The sequence below is a fragment of the Salmo trutta genome, chromosome 36 (genome assembly GCF_901001165.1).
Source record: "Salmo trutta chromosome 36, fSalTru1.1, whole genome shotgun sequence".
In the NCBI taxonomy this organism is placed as follows: Eukaryota; Metazoa; Chordata; class Actinopteri; order Salmoniformes; family Salmonidae; genus Salmo; species Salmo trutta.
Window position 1 is genome coordinate 38,320,089 of NC_042992.1, and position 20,165 is coordinate 38,340,253.

The following is a 20,165-nucleotide window of genomic DNA, read 5'->3' on the forward strand; positions in this document are numbered from 1 at the left end:
TAATGATGCAAATAAAGCAAAGTTCTTTATTATTTCACATCATTTTAACGTCTTATAATTTGACTTCAACATGCACACTTTCCTAGTATTCGAAGATTGAAAAATCTATGGCAGACATTTCCATTTGACATACAAAAGAGTTCTCAACAGAGAAAACAACAAATAATGAGTTGATATGCATGGAGAGCCTAAACCTGACGTTTAGCGCACGTGCCGACTGATTAGACGCTCTAGGAATTGTTTGTGGGGGAAAAAATCTGACTTTCTAATTAACTGCATGAGGTTTGTGGTAACTTGTAAAGGGTACGAATTCGTACATACAATATAGCCCCAGGAATGCGTAAAGTAACAAAATAATCCGAAATACTTTCAATCCAATTATTTATTTTTTTACAAGAGTAAAATATGTTAATTGTGTAGATATTCCAAGAAAACCAATGGTCCAAACCTCATGTCTCCATCATAATCCGATCAAACGTTATTGGAGTGTTTACCCTTGTAGGATGACCAGAATTCGGGTGACTTAATGGAGGCCAGAGGGGGAAAAAAAGTGGTTAAAAATCTGGAAAAATTGCATCGTGTCAGAGCCTTAATTCTAGCACAGAATCTAGCCTATTGGCTACTTGACAGGCTCATTTTCCCATTTAACTCATCTTCTCGAATCCGCAGTATAGAGGTAAGATGGATATCGCGTTTGAGACATGACATGTAGTATTTTCATATTTTAGTATACGCTTTTCATATTAATTCGACATTCCTGTTTTTTTCGAATTCTTAAAAAAAAAACAAGCTTAGGCCCATCTCTGAAATCTCAACTGAGTACTTACTGAGCGTAGTTTTTTTATTTCCAGAATCTTTTACATGTAATTCAACTCGTTATGTGAATTTTGCGACACGCGGAAACAACTTTGAAGTTGACGACCACAAAGTAATTTTCTCCAATTGTTACGAGAAACGTGCACCGCTGTGTCAACAGAGCTTGGTGCTTATTATCGGATGCATTATATTAAATCCGACCTTTTGGACAGAACGCTAATGATATGTTAGAGGGAGACCGTACCGAACGATTCAGAACATGAATAATCATGTCTTCATACTATATTTTATAACAAAAGGAAGTTCAACTTCATAACCAAAGCGCGTTTTCACCCACTCTGGTCAGTGGGATATCTCCCAATTACTTTGATATGTTACGGGAAGAAACTGATTTTCTAGTCCTTCAGGCATACTTGAATCAAACTGTAAAATGTTGAGCAAAAGTTGATGCATATAGGCTAATTGCTTTTATCCATAATATTCCCAAACATTGCGCGTAACTAACAATTTAGCAAATTCAATGTCATAGCCCTGTAGAATAGCCTAAATCATTATCAGAATATTTCAAAAGTGATTTCGTTATAGGCTACCCGAAGTCAGTGCAAATGTACAATGGATTTAAAATGGTTAGCCAAATGTCAATTATGGTAGCCTATGTCTAATTGAATTAAAATCAGTGAGTTGAACCAATGGGCATGGGAAGGGCTGTAGCCTATTCCATGGATCCCCAAAAGCTCCTCCCCTGATGCTTGCCGTGAGTTGGGTGTGTGAATAAGGCGATCTTATAAGAGCCCTTGAACAAGTCGTGAGCAGATCATAATCGTATAGTGAGCGTAAATTCGTAGGTGTAACTGAGAAGGTCAACATTAGTTATCAGAGGAGTGGCGAGCCGCACACAGAGGACTCATACCAGGGCGCAGTGGTGTAGCGTCTTGATGGTTGTAGCCAATTTTTGGATCCTTTAAAATTTTGCAGTGTTTGCTATTTCAAAAATAATGCAGCTGGAGAATATTCTTCCCAGCGCATCAACCATCAACTTACCCAATACTTTTTATAACCTCTCGTCGTCAGATAGTGCAAATAATAGCCCGGGGCCATCGCAGATCGAATATCAAGAAGTTGACCGGACGGAATCCGAACCAAGTAACGGTCCCAATAAATATTTGAGCGGAGTGGGGAACGCCATGATGGGTGAGGGAGAGGGCAATGCCTTCACCGGGACTAAAGCTGCCCCAGACGGAAGAAAAGGCTCACCGGTCCTCGGCGAAGATGACCAGTCCACTGGCCGGCGGTACCACATAGATGAACTTGGCTCTGACAGATACTTTATCTCGTCCTCACAGACGAGCGCCGATGTGGCAAATCAGTGTTCCCTCTTTCCATACGCAGGACAAACTGGGACAATGTACAGCGGGTCAAATGGATCCAGGTATTCCTCCCTTCATTACGGATCGGTCCTGCCACCGGCAGGCTTTTCATCCTCCGTGTGCCCTAGCCGGAGTCAGTTTGGCAGTAGCTACCAGTTCGGCCAGGGTCCAGGTTGCCTGTACCCCTCCTATCCGGGAACGGGTTCAGGTATTGGTTCCATGGCTCTCCCGGGGTCCACACCGGGAACGAGGGCTCAAGTTTATCTCTGCAATCGGCCCCTGTGGCTCAAGTTTCACCGATTCCAGACGGAGATGATCATCACTAAACAGGGCAGGTGAGCAGAGACGTTGGAGACCAGTTGATGGAATGTCATGTTTGATGATGGGTACCTTCCTAAATATCCGCCCATCTGATGTTCCAATAGTCGTTTATATTACGGTGTCAAAATATGCAAATATGACATGTTATTCACACCATTTTTATGAATAGCCATACATGCCGACTTGTACATATATTTAATTGTGTATTTGTAAATTATTATGTAGTCTATACAAACGTTTGACTTTTTTTTTTTTTTTTTCGTGCAGGAATGGCCTAAGTGAGGAAAAGTGTCAAATATTGATTAGTTCATGCCATGACCTAACCTTACGAATTCTCTTGAATGCAACGACTCCCTCTGATCATTTTTCGTTTGAGTAAACACTTGAAATTGCATAATTGTGAAGAAATGTATTTTTCTTTCAGGCGGATGTTTCCATTTCTCAGTTTCAACATCACTGGACTTAACTTGGCCGCGCATTACAACGTGTTTGTTGAGGTCGTGTTGGCCGACCCAAATCACTGGCGATTTCAGGGAGGAAAGTGGGTTACTTGTGGGAAAGCAGACAACAACATGCAAGGTGAGACTAATATTAAATGCACCTTTAATGTAGGCTACCTATTTAAAGGGATATTCTCTAAAGAAGTTCTCTATAGGCCTACAGAAGCAGCACGTTTCAATTAACGGAAATTAAATTACATTTCGAGGACGCATAGCCTGTCAATTAGGAACGTTTCGTTATATGTCAATACACAATTCCCTAACATTTACACCCAATTAACTGGGTATTTATGCTGTGCAGCTGGTCGTTTCCAACCACACCATCACTTTACCTATACATGTTGTTTGTTGGTTTATTATCCCCATTTTAAAAGAAAGAGAACCATTCAAACATTGTTAGCTGGTGACATTGGTCTATAATGTGCTTGACCCGTTTCCAGTTTTCCTGGAAAACGGATTAAATTATTATTCATTATTAGTCATCTTTTTTTTTCATATGGTGTAAAATGTCTTACCAATGACAAGGTTTAATAACATGAAAATAGTGAACTTCCATTTTCTCACAAAATGTTTTTTTTTACCTGTGCAATTTTAACCATATTTCCATATTAGCCTCATAGCTCCAGTTTCACATCTGATTGCTTTTGAAAATTGAAATCCTGAGCATGTGATTCCATAATAGCAATTTGCCAATTTACTGGTCTTTTTGGAAATGTATAGATTTTGACACATGTAATGTAGTTCAAATTAAGAATCCTTATATCTTTGTTTTGCATTTGTGCTGCAATGTACTTTAATATTTGTATGTTTTTGTCCCACATCATTTATTAAATCACAGGTAACAAGATGTATGTTCATCCTGAATCCCCAAACACTGGCGCTCACTGGATGAGGCAAGAGATCTCCTTCGGCAAACTGAAGCTGACCAACAACAAGGGGGCAAACAATAATAACACACAGGTGAGGCCTACACTGCAATATATTCATTTGGACTCCAATGTCTTTGGCTAGTTTTAAAAAGCGGTCTTTGGTGTTCTAGATCACAAATCAGTCCAAAACCACACTTTTTTTTATTTTGACAGTGCTATTGGCAAAAATCTCCAAAGTAATTGTTGACGTGACAAATAACTGACCACATTAACTGTTTTGAAAGCATGAAAAACCCAAGCATTAACTTTGAATTCACACCTTTTTTTTTGTAGATGATTGTCTTGCAGTCTCTGCACAAATACCAGCCTCGGCTGCACATCGTGGAGGTCACCGAAGAGGGAGTGGAGGACATCGGCAGTGATGCCAAAACACAGACCTTTACTTTCCCAGAGAACCAGTTCATTGCAGTCACTGCCTACCAGAACACAGATGTAAGATGGCCACTACCATGAATCTAGATAAATATTAAGATTTTTCTTAAGTTTCTGCACTGAGTACACAAAACATTAAGAACACCTGCCATAGACTGACCAGGTGAAAGCTACGATCCCTTGCTGATGTCACTTGTTAAATCCAATTCAATCAATGTAGATGAAGGGAAGGAGATGGGTTAAAGAATAATGTAAGTCTTGAGACACAATTGAGACATGGATTGTGTATGTGTGCCATTCAGAGGGTGAATTGGCAAGACAAAATATTTAAGTGCCTTTGAACAGGGTATGGTAGTAGTAGCCAGGCACACCGGTTTGTGTCAAGAACTGCAACGCTGCTGGGTTTTTCACACAAGTCTCCCATGTGTATCAATAATTGTCCGCCACCCAAAGGACATCCAACTTAACTGTGGGAAGCATTGGGGTCAACATGGGCCAGCATCCCTGTAGAATGCTTTCAACACTGTAGAGTCCATATCCCCAAGGAATTGAGGATGTTCTGAGGGAAAGGGGTGGCGCTAGCTCAAAATTAGGAAGGCGTTCCTAATGTTTGGTATACTCTGTGAATATTGACTGTCTATAAAATGGGTTTTTGTCAACACTTCTGACCATGCCTTGAACATCGATCTTTCCTTTCCAGATCACACAGCTTAAAATCGACCACAACCCCTTTGCTAAGGGCTTCAGAGACAACTATGACTCGTAAGTGACAATGACTTCCTTTTTTGCATATGGTATTGTGCCAATTTTTTTTCTGCTCTGCTACTTTTAGTCTCTAGTGTGAACTTGTTTTTCTTTTGCAAACGACTCATCCTTGGACCTTTTGTCTCTCTTCCACAGGATGTACACAGCCCCAGAGGGTGACAGGCTCACCCCATCCCCGACAGCCTCCCCTCGCTCTCACCAGATTGTACCGGGTGCCCGCTATGCCATGCAGCCCTTCTTCCAGGACCAGTTTGTCAACAACCTGCCACAGAACCGCTTCTACACTGGGGAGCGGGCCGTGCCCCAGACAAACAGTCTTCTCTCCCCCCAGGCTGAGGATGCCGGGGCCAGCTCTGCTCAGCGCTGGTTTGTCACCCCGGTCCAGCAGTCAGGCTCCAACAAGCTTGACCTATCCTACGATCAGGACTACTCAGCCAGCAGTCTGCTGTCCTACGGCATCAAACCCCTGCCCCTCCAGACCTCCCACGCCCTCAGCTACTACCCCGACTCGGCCTTCGCCTCAATGGCGGCCGGCTGGGGCACCAGAAGCACTTACCAGAGGAAGATGACCACAGGCCTGCCCTGGTCCCCTCGGCCCAGCCCCCCAGCCTTCGCAGACGACCAACTGGCTGCTAGCAAAGACAAGCTGCCCGAGGAGAGCACCGCAGCCTCCACTTGGGTAGAGACGTCCCACTCGCTGAAATCTGTGGACTCTACCGATTCGGGTGTGTACTCCATGGTCTGCAAGAGACGCCGGATGTCACCTGGTGGGTCGAGCACAGAGAACTCCCCCACCATCAAGTGTGAGAACTTGACCACAACGGAAGAGTACAACAAAGACAACCCCAAAGGCATGGGCTACTATGCCTTTTACACAAGCCCCTAAAGACTATTTATTAAAATCGTATTAGTTTTGTTTTAAATTGGGTGCCCACCTTTTTTTATTTAAATACCCTTTTATCTAAAGGTGCCAAAGCTTTGTGCTCCCAAGCAAGCTGCACAGATTACTTACACCCCCGAACACACATGCATTGTGACAAATGTTTAAAGCATGTCCCCAGTTGATTTAATTTTTTACTAATGTGATTTTATTTAAGGTCATTTTGTTGTACAGTATTTGTGCACTTTAGTATGTGACGTATCTTGTACAAACTGTCTTCATGGAGGTGTTATGAAATGGGTAATAAAAACAAGCTTTTCATAAACAATGTCCCACTTTGCAAATTGTCTCCTTTATTATCAATAATGTATATTTACTTAAGGACCACTCCGTGAAATTACATTGCCAATAGCAGCATCGCAGCTACTTAGATGTGAGATACAAGTCTTCGCCCTCATACGGTCACATAGTATCTGCGCATGTGCACGGGTTCACTTCACGCTGTTCACGGCGTGGGAGCCAGGGTTCCAAAACAGCGGAGAAGTTGAGCCTCGCTCTTGAACGTTCTTAATCGTTGCTAAAATCAACGTTTACAGTTCAGCAGATGTTATAGTAACATAAGCATTTCGCTGCACTCACTATCTCCTAACAATACAGCATCATGTAGAACAGTACAAAAAAAGTTAGCAAGAAATGTCCAATTTAATAACCCAAATGGCACTAACAGTAAACCAAATGCAACCTATACACTGGATGAATTTACACTTTACAGAGTGATCTGTACAGCAGTAGAGGGTGAGCTAAGTCAAGAATCCAGTATATAAATGTTGTATGCAACTAAAATGTAATGTACAGTATTAGAATGAGCTATGTCAAGAATACAATATTTAAACCTCATGGTAAAATAGAATTGCAGGAAATTAGCTTCTGAAAGAGTCCAGAATATATGTATGTGAATAGATGTGTATAGCAATAGTTAGTGAGCAATGAGTAGAATACATAGTGGCTAAAATGGTATGTTCAATTACTATATACATAGGTCAGCAGTCTGAGGTTCAGGGCAGGGTACTGTGCAGAGGCTGGCTAGTGGTGACTGTTTAACAGTCTGATGGCCTGGAGCTGTTTCAGTCTCTCGGTCCCAGCTTTGATGCACTTGTACTGTCTCCGCCTTCTGGATGGTAGTGGGGTTAACAGGCCGTGGCTCGGGGGGGGGAGCTGTATTTCTTCAGCCTATTGAAGAGGCGCGGTTGCACCGGTCGGTGTGAAGGGACCATTTCAGATCCTCAGTGATGTGCACGCAGAGAACTTGAAGCTTTTGACCCTCCGCTGCAGCTCCGTCGGTGTGGCTCCGTCGGTGTGGATGGGGGCGTGTTCTCTCTGCCATCTCCTGATGTCCAAGATCTGCTGCTTCGTTTTGTTTCCATTGAGGGAGAGGTTCTTTTCCTGGCACCGCTCTGCCAGGGCTCTCACCTCCTCCCTGTAGGCTGTCTCATCGTTGTTGGTAATCAGGCCTACCACTGTGGTGTCATCAGTAAACTTGATTGAGTTGGAGATGTGTGTGGTCACGCAGTCATGGGTGAACAGGAACAGGAAGTACAGCAGGGAGCTGAGCATGCACCCCTGTGTGGCTGCTATGTTGAGGATCAGAGTGGTGGAGGTATTGTTGCCTACCTTCACCACCTGGTTGGCCTTGGCACGTCAGGAAGTCTAGGACCCAGTTGCACAAGGGAGGGGTTCAGACTCAGCAGTCTGAGCTTAGTGATGAGCTAGGAGGGCACTATGGTATTGAAGGCTGAGCTGTAGTCAATGAACAGCATTCGTACATAGGTATTCCTCTTGTCCAGGTGGGATAGGGCAGTGTGCAGTACAATGGCGATTGCGTCGTGGAATCGGTATGCAATTTGTAATGAGTCTAGGGTGTCGGGTAAATTGGAGGTGATATGATCCTTAACTGGATTCTCAAAGCAGTTCATGATGGCAGAAGTGAATGCTACGGGGCTATAGTCGTTTCGGTCAGTTACCTTCGCTTTCTTGGATACAGGAACAATAGTTGAAATTTTGAAGCATGTGGGGACAACAGACAGGGAGAGATTGAATGTCTGTAAATACTACAAAATGTACCCGCTATTCTGTTTTCTTTCTGCACCTAGCCTACGTATTATCGATGAGTCTACCTTTAATTTAAATGAACAGTTATAGGCCTAATTTTTGGAAATGTCCAACATAATAAATTATTTGGTATTATGGTATGGTTGACCCAACCACAAACAATTAAGTGTAACTTTAGTTAGCTACGGTATGATTATCATGAGGCTACTCACCGTTTCCATTGTGATCACGAACGCGCACGAGTGTGTGCAGGCCAGAAAGTATTGTTGATGAGAAATCTTTTTGATTATCACCCCTGATCATCTTGGACAACCAAATATTTTTGTTTAATTCGTACCTTTTCGCAATAATCCCGAAGCATTCATTTGAGATGCTTGGAGACATAGCTGTCGTGAGCCCCGCACGAGCGCGTTGGTCTGAGATACATTTATAATTTGTTAAAATGTACCTAATTTGCCTTATTTTTTATTTTATTTTTCAAAATTTCAAAAAATACAGCATTCAAGTTTTTGTGATGGACTTAATGCAGCCTGTTGGAGATAACTCCATTTAGACAAAATACGACTGTAGTCATTCATCTACAAAGACCACAACCATATCCATATTATAGATAATAATTTACTGATCATTATTGTTATTAATATTAGCCTGTTATTATTACAATGTATGAGTTCATTCAATATGACATGGTGTGTGGTGGATGGTGTAAGGCCTGGGTGTCAGCATCGCGAAAGTCCACCACCAGCACCATATAACAGCAGTAAAGTCCAACAAAAAATAGATATTGTTAGGCCTATAAGTTTGCTAGCTCATTTATGCATATAACTGGACTCAGTTACCCCCACCCCCTGCCCCCCTCTTGACTATGGAGAGAGAAAATGTACATTTTCATTTCTATCAATTCTACACATTTGCAATGGGGGAGTAGGGAAAATGTTTCAGTTTAAACTAAACCTTTCTGCAATTCTACAAATATTGGCATGGGGCGGAGAGAAAATATTGTTGTGAGCCCCCTAGCGGCCAGGGGCCCTAAGCAACCGCTTGTGTCCTTATGCCTGGAGCCGCCGTGCTTAGAATAGTAGAAGAATACACAAGGTGCAATCTCGAAATGTGGTTGTGCATCAGCAATTTTCCTCTTGTTTATGTCAGTCACTGACAGTCAGTCAATTAGCCATGTCAGTTAACACTTTTTAGATTGGTAAGTCAGTGTAGCCAGATATCTAAACTTGTAGTATTCATGGCTGAATTACTGACTGGGCTCGAACGGCATGTACCAAGGTGTCCTGACCTCAAGGAGGCCCCTATAGATTCACTCTTATGCAATTGTCATATTATCATATATTGCATAAGTTATGGCAAAATGGGTAGGATTGCAGGAAATTAGCTGTGAAACCTTCCTGATCATGCAAAACTATATATTAATTCACCATTAAACTAGTGTAAACCAGTCTAAGTAATGGATAATACTGTGCCTTCAGAAAGTATTCAGACCCCTTGACTATTTCCACATTTTGTTACTTTAGAGACTTATTCTAAAATGGACTGAACAAAAAAAAATCCTCAGCAATCTACACACAATACCCCATAATGACTAAGTGAAAACAAGTTTTTAGAAATGTTAGCAGATTTAAAAAAGAGAAATACCTCACTCTAGAGTTCCTCTGTGGCGATAGGAGAATCTTCCCGAAGGACAACCATCTCTGCAGCACTCCACCAATCAGGCCTTTATGGTAGAGTGACCAGACAGAAGCCACTCCTCAGTAAAAGGCACGTGACAGCCCGATTGGAGTTTGCCAAAAGGAACCTAAAAACTCTCAGACAATGAGAAGCAAGATTCTCTGGTCTGATGAAACCAAGATTGAACTCTTTGGCCTGAATGCCAAGCGTCACGTCTGGAGGAAACCTGGCACCAGCCCTACGGTGAAGCATGGTGGTGGCAGGGACTTGGAGATTAGTCAGGATAGAGGAAAAGATGAACGGAGCAAAGAACAGAGAGATCCTTGATGAAAAACTTCTCCAGAGAGCTCAGGACCTCAGACTGGGGCGAAGGTTCACCTCCCAACAGGACCACCCTAAGCACACAGCCAAGACAATGCAGGAGTGGCTTCAGGACAGGTCTCTGAATGTCCTCGAGTGGCCCAGCCAAAGCTCGGACTTGAACCCGATCAAACATCTCTGGAGAGATCTGAAAATAGCTGTTCAGCAACGCTCCCCATCCAACCTGACAGAGCTTGAGAGGATCTGCAGAGAAGAATGGGAGAAACTCCCCAAATACAGGTGTGCCAAGTTATACCCAAGAAGACTCGAAGCTGTAATCGCTGCCAAAGTACTGAGTAAAGGGTCTGAATACTTATGTAATGTGATATTTCCGTTTATTTTTATTTTTGATAAATTAGCAAACCATTCTAAAAACCAGTTTCTGCTTTGTCATTATGGGGTATTGTGTGTAGATTGATGAGGGGGAAAAACAATTCAATCAATTTTAGAATAAGGCTGTAACCTAACAAAATGTGGAAAAAGTCAATGGGTCTGAATACCTTCTGAAGGCACTGTATATTCCTTTTCACAGACATTTTTGCACTACAGTTTATCCAATGTCCAAATGGTTAGTTGTAGTGAAGGGAGAAGTCATAACATTCGCAATGAGAAACTAGTGAGAACTTAAAAATCCTGTTCTCAATGATTCCCATTTGAATTGACTTAAATACCCCATATTCTAATTAATTCTGTTGTCAGACTCCTTGACAGAAAGTGAAAAATCTGACTAACTCCAATTAACACCTCCTAACAAGCTAGAGTTCTGATTGCTCTGGCCTTTCAGGAAGGAAGCATGCAAGAAATAGACTCTTGGGGGAACGGAGTTTAGAGCAAAACATCTTCCTTGTTTGCTCTGTGTTAATGTCAGTGAATCATTGTATTCCGTAGCATCTGACGAGCTAAGTGCTCTTGTTTGCTCTTGTGTATTGGCCTCTGCCTATAACACCAGGCACGAGGTGTTATACGTAGCTTGACATTTAGGCTTGTCAAGTGAACGCCCAAGATATTTAACAAGTGAAGTTTGCCTTGAAGGAAATGAGTGCTTTAAAATTAGCCTGTATAGATATCGGAGGGCAATGCAGCACAGGGCCACTAAGGTCTCAAGGGGCCAGTAGCCTTGAGGCTATACGCTAGAGGGCTGGTGGTGCCTGAGGACCTATATAGCATAAACTCAACACAAAAATAAATACATTCAAAGACAATTCATAAAAATCCAAATTGTAAAGGGTTCAAACATTGTTTCCCATGTTTGTTCAATGAACCATAAACAGTTAATGAACATGCAATTAAGTTCACAGTTATGAAAACTCAGGACACTAAAAAGGCCTTTTTACTGACTCTGAAAAACACCAAAAGAAAGATGCCCAGGGTCCCTGCTCATCTGCGTGAATGTGCCTTAGACATGCTGCAAGGAGGCATGAGGACTGCAGATGTGGCCAGGGCAATAAATTGCAAAGTCCGTACTGTGAGATGCCTAAGACAGCGCTACAGGGAGACAGGATGGACAGCTGATCGTCCTCGCAGTGGCTGACCACGTGTAACAACACCTGCACAGGATCGGTACTACCGAACATCACACCAGCGGGACAGGTACAGGATGGCAACAACAACTGCCTGAGTTACACCAGGAACGCACAATCCCTCCATCAGTGATCAGACTGTCCGCAATAGGCTGAGAGAGGCTGGACTGAGGGCTTGTAGGCCTGTTGTAAGGCAGGTCCTCACCAGACATCACTGGCAACAACCATCCTGTATGGGAACAAACCCACCGTCGCTGGACCAGACAGGACTGGCAAAAAGTGCTCTTCTCTGACGAGTCACGGTTTTGTCTCACCAGGGGTGATGGTCGGACTCGCGTTTATCGTCGAAGGAATGAGTGTTACACCGAGGCCTGTACTCTGGAGCGGGATCGATTTGGAGGTGGAGGGTACGTCATGGTCTGGGGCGGTGTGTCACAGCATCATCGGACTGAGCTTGTTGTCATTGCAGGCAATCTCAATGCTGTGCATTACAGGGAAGACATCCTCCTCCCTCATGTGGTACACTTCCTGCAGGCTCATCTTGACATGACCCTCCAGTATGACAATGCCACCAGCCATACTGCTCGTTCTGTGTGTGATTTCCTGCAAGTCAGGAATGTCTGTGTTCTGCGATGGCCAGCGAAGAGCCCGGATCGCAATCCCATTGAGCACGTCTGGGACCTGTTGGATTGGAGGGTGAGGGCTAGGGCCATTCCCCCCAGAAATGTCAGGGAACTTGCAGGTGCCTTGGTGGAAGAGAGGGGTAACATCTCACAGCAAGAACTGGCAAATCTGGTGCAGTCCATGAGGAGGAGGATGCACTACAGTACTTAATGCAGCTGGTGGCCACACCAGATACTGACTGTTACTTTCGATTTTGACCCCCCCTTTGTTCGGGGACACATTATTCAATTTCTGTTAGTGACATGTCTGTGGAACTTGTTCAGTTTGTCTAAGTTGTTGAATCTTGTTATGTTCATACAAATATTTACATGTTAAGTTTGCTGAAAATAAACGCAGTTGGCAGTGAGAGGACGTTTCTTTTTTAGCTGAGTTTATATGGTCTGGACCTTCTCTCTTGCAGACCACACTATACAGTGAAATTCTGCTGTTAACATGACACTTGGGAGATTAACTTGGTTTCACCAAACATTCAGAGAAAAGCCTATTTACAGCATATACAGACTTGCATTAACTACACATAATCTCTGCTCATAGCGTGTGAGATATGTGAGAGAGGAAGAAAGAAAGCAGGAGAAGAACCTAAAAACAGAACTTTCTGTGTGGTGTGTTAACATTACTAAAGTGCCTATATTGTGTTGGACTGCACTGCCCTGCACTGCAGTGTACCATTCTCTTAACGCCCTCCCTTCATTGACTTAAAGCTGAAATATATAACTTTCTGGGCGACCAAACCAAATTCCCTTAGAAATGTGTGTTATATACCTGTCATTCTCATTGAAAGCAGTTCAAAAAAGTGGAGAATTTGTTCTGTGCGCACTATTTCTATGCCTCCTGTTGATTTTGCTTCTTTTACTTTCTGTTTTGTACACCAGCTTCAAACAGCTGAAAATACAATATTTTTGGTTATGGAAAATATATTTCACAGCGGTTTAGATGGTACAATGATTCTCTGCGCTATACTTGCTCGTTTTGTCGCTTAAACTGAAATTAGGCGAATTGTAGCAATCAGGAAATAGGGGATCGATTTCTGCATAGTGCATCATAGATCTTTTCCTGGACAAAACAAGAGAGAGCTCAGGGAGCCGTGACAAGTCAGAACTCCAACAACAAGTCGATAGACTCCAGTCGCTGTTCAAAACCATTCATGCAAAAGGTACAGTAATCAATAGACACCTAAACAGCATGCTCTTGAAACTCAGACATTGTTGAATATAGGAGCTGGGCGCAGTGGGATGATGCTGATGTGCACATTGTTTTCTTAGCTTCCCATAACAAAATCATTTTTTATTCAGCATCAGTTAAGCTCTATATTAGTAATCGATTGAATCTATACTGAACAAAAATATAAAAGCAACATGCAAAAGGTTGGTTGTTTCGTGAGCTGAAATAAAAGATCCCAGAAATGTTTCATATGCACAAAAAGCTTCTTTCTCTCAAATGTTGTGCACAAATTTCTTTACATCCCTGTTAGTGAGCATTTCTCCAGTGCCAAGATAATCCATCCACCTGACAGGTGGGGCATATCAAGAAGCTGATTAAACAGCATGATCATTACACAGGTGCACCTTGTGCAGGACACAATAAAAGGCTACTCTAACATGTGCAGTTTTGTCACACACCACAATGCCACAGAGTGTGCAATTGGCATGCTGACTGCAGGAATGTCCAACAGAGCTGTTGCCAGAGAACTGAGTGTTCCTTTCTCTACCATAAGATACTTTTTAAAAACTTGGCAGTACCTGCAACCAGCCTCACAACCACAGACCACGTGTAACCACGCAAGGCCAGGACCTCCACATCCGTTTTGTTTTACCTGCGGGATCGTCTGAGACCAGACACCCAGACAGCTGATGAAACTGTGGGTTTGCACAACCAAAGAAACCATCTCGGGGAAGCTCATCTGCGTGCTCGTCGTCCTCACCAAGGTCTTGACCTGACTGCAGTTTGCCGTCTTAACCGACTTCAGTGGGCAAATGCTCACCTTCGATGGCCACTGGCACGCTGGAGAAGTGTGCACTTCACAGATGAATCCTGGTTTCAACTGTACCAGGCAGATGGCAGACAGCGCATACGGTGTCGTGTGGGCTAGCAGTTTGCTGAGTGGCCCATGGTGGTGGTGGGGTTATGGTATGGGCAGGCATAAGCGACAGACAATGAACACAATTGCATTTTATCGATGGCAATTTAAATGCACAGAGATACCGTGACACGATCCTGAGGTCCATTGTCATGCCATTCATCCACCGCCATCACCTCATGTTTCAGCATGATAATGCACGGCCACATGTCGCGAGGATCTGTACACAATTCCTGGAAGCTGAAAAGGTCCCAGTTCTTCCATGGCCTGCATACTCACCAGACATGTCACCCGTCGAGCATGTTTGGGATGCTCTGAATCGAGGTGTACAACAGTGTGTTCCAGTTCCAGCCAATATCCAGCAACTCTGCACAGCCATTGACCTGTAGTCTAGCGATTAAGAGCATTGGGCCAGTAACCGAAAGTTTGCTGGTTCGAATCCAGGAAATTGACTACGTGAAAAATCTAACCCTAATTCTCTTGTAAGTCGCTCTGGATAAAAACGTCTGCTAAATGACCAAAAAAAAGGAAAAAAAAGTCGTGGGACAACATTCCACAGGCCACAATCAACAGCCTGATCAACTCTATAAGAAGGAGATGTGTCGCCCTGCATAAGGCAGATAGATGGTGGTCACACCAGATACTGACTGGTTTTCTGATCCACGACCCTACTTTAAAAAAAAGGTATCTGTGACCAACACATGCATATCTGTATTCACAGTCATGTGAAGTCCATAGATTAGGGCCTAATGAATGTATTTCAATTTACTGATTTCCTTATATGAACTGTAACTCAGTAAAATCTTTGAAATTGTGGCATGTTGCGTTTATATTTTTGTTCAGTGTATATTGAATTAACTGGCAAGCCGTAATTTCAACATGTAGTCCTACAGCACTGGTGTAGGTCTGTCTGGGTGTATAGGGACTTTGTACAGTATGTGCCCTTCCCATAGGCCTTCATTGGTCCCAATGTGCTGTTTTCACATACTGTAAGAGCCCAACTCAATCACAAAAGAAAATGCAGTCCCTGTGCACAACTGCAGCAACATATGGACCTTGTGGATTTACATTTACATTTAAGTCATTTAGCAGACACTCTTATCCAGAGCGACTTACAAATTGGTGCATTCACCTTATGATATCCAGTGGAACAACCACTTTACAATAGTGCATCTAAATCTTTTAAGGGGGGGATAGAAGGATGGATGTTTTAATTACGGATTATTTTGATGTACAGTGCATTCAGAAAGTATTCAGACCCCTTGACTTTTTACACATTTTGTTACGCTACAGCCTTATTCTAAAATGGATTAAATAAAACATTTTCCTCATCACTCAATACCTCATCACAAAGCGAAAATATGTTTTTAGAAATGTTTGCAAATGTATAAAAAACAAAAACAGAAATACATCATTTACATAAGTATTCAGACCCTTTGCTATGAGACTCGAAATTGAGCTCAGGTGCATCCTGTTTCCATTGAACATCCTTGAGATGTTTCTACAACTTGATTGGTGTCTACCTGTGGTAAATTCAATTGATTGGACATGATTTGGAAAAGCACACACCTATATAAGGTCCCACAGTTGACAGTGCATGTCAGCACAAAAACCAAGCCATGACGTCGAAGGAATTTTCTGTAGACAGGATTGTGTCGAGGCACAGATCTGGGGAAGGGTACCAACAAATGTATGCAGCTGTCAGGTGCATCGTAGAAAGTGGACCAAGGCGCAGCGGGTATCATGCTCATCTTCTTTTATTTATATAAGTGAACACTTTAAACAAAATAAATCAACGTCAACCAACAGTTCCATAAGGACACAAGGACTATACGAAAAACAACTACCCACAAAACCCATGAAGAAAAACCCCTACTTAAATATGGCCTCCAATTAGAAACAACGAAGAACAGCTGCCTCCAATTGAAGGCCAAACCAAACCCCTGAACATAGAAAGAGAACAACTAGAAAACCCTCATAGAAATAGAAAACATAGAACATAAACCAAAACCCCGAAGCACACAAAACAAACACACCCCTGCCACGTCCTGACCAACTACAATAACAAAATTACCCCTTTACTGGTCAGGACGTGACAGCAGCATTGAAGGTCCCCAAGAACACAGTGGCCCCAATCTGTCTTAAATTGAAGTAGTTTGGAATCACCAGGACTCTTCCAAGAGCTGGCCGCCCAGCCAAACTGAGCAATCGTGGGAGAAGGGCATTGGTCAGGGAGGTGACCAAGAACCCGATGATCACTCTGACAGAGCTCCAGAGTTCCTCTGTGGAGATGGAAGAATCTTCCTGAAGTGCAACGATCTCTGCATCACTCCACCAATCAGGCCTTTATAGTAGAGTGGCCACACGGAAGCCACTTTTCAGTAAAAAGCACATGACCGCCTGATTGGAGTTTGCCAAAAGACACCTAAAGACTCTCGAACCATGAGAAACAAGATTCTCTGTTCTGATGAAACCAAGATTGAACTCTTTGGCCTGAATGTCAAGCGTCACGTTTGGAGGAAACCTGGTACCATCCCTAAGGTGAAGCATGGTGATGGCAGCATCATGCTGTGGGGATGTTTTTCAGCAGCAGGGACTGGGAGACTAGTCAGGATCAAGTGAAAGATGAGCGGAGCAAAGTACAGAGAGATGCTTGATGAAAACCTGCTCCAGAGCGCTCAGGACCTTCCAACAGGACAACAACCCAATGCACACAGCCAAGACAACGCAGGAGTGGCTTCGGGACAAGTCTCTGAATGTCCTTGAGTGGCTCAGCCAGAGCCTGGACATGAACCCATTCGAACATCTCTAGAGAGACCTGAAAATAGCTGTGCAGTGACGCTCCCCATCCAACCTGACAGAGCTTGAGAGGATCTGCAGAGAAGAATGGGATAAACTCTCCAAATACAGGTGTGCCAAGTTATACCCAAGAAGACTCGAGGCTGTAATCGCTGCCAGATGTCCTTCAAGAAAGTACTGAGTAAAGCGTCTGAATGTTTATGTAAATGTGATATTTCAGTATATCTTTTTGTTGTTGTTGCAGAAATGTCTAAAAACCTGTTTTTGCTTTGTCATTATGGGATATTGTGTGTAGATTGATAAGGGAAAAAACGATTTAATCAATTTTAGAGTAAGGCTGTAAAGTAACAAAATGTGGAAAAAGTCAAGTGGTCTGAATACTTTCCGAATGCACTGTATGTTAGCTTACAGTCAACTCAACAGTTAAGTTGAGGCATTCATTCCCGAGTGGGTAAGGAAAGGGTTAAGGTTTGGATAGGGTTAAAATAAAATGCAAAACGAGCACCTAGCACTGGGATTGAACCCATGAACCTCAGAGCCATAGCTTGCGAGCCTAGTATATGGTAATAGTTGCTCACGCTGTCCCTAGTGGATGGTGGGACATTGCAATGGAAATAATAATGACACCAGGGTGTTGTAATGGGGGTGCCTGCAGTTCTGCACCCAGGAGTCATAATCCATACGAGAGTGGCCTGTAAGAGCCATGAGAAAGGCCGCTGAGACAGAGAGCCAAGGAGGGTTGACATCCTCAGACCAGAACCCGAGGCAGTTTCCTCACCTCTCCAGTCACACACTATCACTGCTCTCAGTGGCTAAACGGGACCACAGGCAACAACATGTTTCTGGGTCAGGAGAATTCTAAAGTTCCCCTTCAAAAAGTAACCAAAGGACAGAATGCATTGAGATGGAGGTGAATGTTTTAGAGATGTGAAAGAGACTGTGTCTTAATTTAAGGTTTCCTGGTTAAATACATGTTAAATCAAATAAAAGGTTTCTTCTTTGTGATATAGCCTCTTTTGATGTGTTGCATATTATGTCATTATGTCAAATGAAAAGTCACAGCTCACATCTGTAACAAGAGAAGATAAGCATTTGGTTGACCACCATAGTGCCACCATGTCAAGTCATTCATACAAACCTATGTGCTTTACTGGTATCATGTTGAAGAATCTTTCATGCAGTTCTCAGCATATTTTTTTACATAAAAAAATGATTCAGCAAGCAAGGAAAATACATATTTGACTCCTGTATTGTCAGCAACCGGTTCTTCGCACATACGTAGACGGCGAACACATCCATCTATTGAGCTTTGTGACACTTCTACATTCCTCTATAGGGGAAACTGGGGCTGGGTGTCACATTTTACTCACACCTTTTTACTCGTGTGTGTACAGTATTTCTCAGCACTAGTATATCTTACAAGACTCTTGTCAACATTAATAGAAAGACCAAGGTATTGGTTTGAAATGGGGACCACTTGAATTCTCATATCTTATTCTAACTTGCTATGGGGTCGGATGTCACAATGTTTGCGGGGGCTGTAGTGGTGGATACATTCATTATGATGTTGTGCAAAATCCTATGGCTGATGTTTTAGATTCCCCCCCCCCGGAAAAAAAACTACATCAATCTAAATTGAAATGACTAAAACCAAATCCAAACTGTAGAAATGATAATGGATGTTTATACAGTCTCTTCACTCTGTCCAGCTCGCTAACAATCACCCGAAATGAAAGCTAGACAGTCAGGGAGCATCAAAAATTCCCAAATCGGTGGATAGAGGAAAATATTTTGGCACATTTTGACAGCGAGGAAATATAACACATTTTCAGTGCTGCCCTCCGGACCTTGGTGAAGACCGAATGCTGCCCGCAGGGCAAAATGAGTTTGACACCCCTGATTTAATACAATGATGTTCCAGCAACTTCTCCTTTGACTTTCCTTTACATTTCAATTTGTTTTCATTGGGGGACATCTGATTTTCATAATGATGACAAAGCGTTCTTTCTAGCAACCCTCAGAATGTTATGTACTGTAAACAACATATTTGCTCATTGAATCTTTTCCTCAACCGTCAGGGAAAGGCGTGGACCGTGTTTGCGGCATGGGGTGAAACGCTCACAGGACCCTTATGTGTTAGGTGTGAGTTGAGTCTCAACTTAGCAAGACCCTAAGTTTCCTGAGTAGGGCGTTGAGTGTTAGCAGAGACACTCAAGAAACAGAGAGGCGCTGCCGCTTGCAGGGCCTGCATGGTAGCCTACTCCGTCCTCCTCGGACCCTGATAGGGCCCCACTCTGTGGCGCATGACTAATGCCAGAACAAGAGACAGTGTCCCGCTGCTAGGCTGCACTTAACAGTGCATTGATTTCAAATCCCCAGCGCTCTTCCCAGGGGGTGCTGGGACGCACCTCTGCTGGTGGGTCGTAGGACCCCCCCATTCCTTGCCCCCCCCTATCTCCAGACCACATCCCCTACCCGCCGCTGTGTCTATTTGTGTGAACTAGACTAGATGGGTCTCTCCAAACCCCCCCTCCCTCTCTACCTCCCCATGCTGTGGGTCTCAGTGGAGCCAACCAGGGTTCAGGGGCACTAAAGCTCCCACAAGACTGCAGACATGGTTTGGTCGGGAGGGGGTTTAGGGCCAAGTGGAGTCAGGAGGCGGCCGAGTGGAACAGGTCTGTGGTCAAAATCAATGCATTGGCAATTTGGAGGAGCGCTTCCGACAGAGTTGGGAATTTCACATTCCCTAACCCCTTCTCTCCTCGTGCCTGGGAGAGCATCACCACTAGAAAAAAACAACATCCTGTAAATCTGTAGGAAAAGAGACTAGAGACTTTTGATTTCTGCAACCTCCTGTCACAAAACTTGACCTGTTCAATACTCATCAGTGTGGTGGCCAGTGTCACGTTAAACACTCAAATCTATTGCATCATTTGGAAAGGATTTCAGCTGTTTGTGTGGTTGAGGATATCAGTAAAAGCCTATGTGA

At 43.3% G+C, this 20,165-nt stretch overlaps 1 protein-coding gene across 3 annotated transcripts; it reads left to right on the forward strand.

Moving 5' to 3' along the window:
- The first annotated feature begins 207 nt into the window (after window positions 1-207).
- LOC115176041 (eomesodermin) lies at window positions 208-6,282 on the forward strand. 3 transcript variants are annotated; one of them, XM_029735780.1, is made up of 7 exons: window positions 208-676; window positions 1,888-2,518; window positions 2,929-3,083; window positions 3,843-3,964; window positions 4,207-4,365; window positions 5,006-5,067; window positions 5,206-6,282. In XM_029735780.1, the coding sequence occupies exons 2-7, from the start codon at window positions 2,001-2,003 to the stop codon at window positions 5,954-5,956; spliced, it is 1,767 nt and encodes a 588-aa protein (XP_029591640.1). In that variant the 5' UTR covers window positions 208-676; window positions 1,888-2,000; the 3' UTR covers window positions 5,957-6,282. The 3 variants fall into 3 exon arrangements, with proteins under 3 accessions (XP_029591640.1, XP_029591639.1, XP_029591638.1); XM_029735779.1 differs by lacking the exon at window positions 208-676 and adding an exon at window positions 1,159-1,754; XM_029735778.1 differs by lacking the exon at window positions 208-676 and having other exon boundaries at window positions 1,159-2,518.
- The last annotated feature ends 13,883 nt before the right edge of the window (window positions 6,283-20,165 follow it).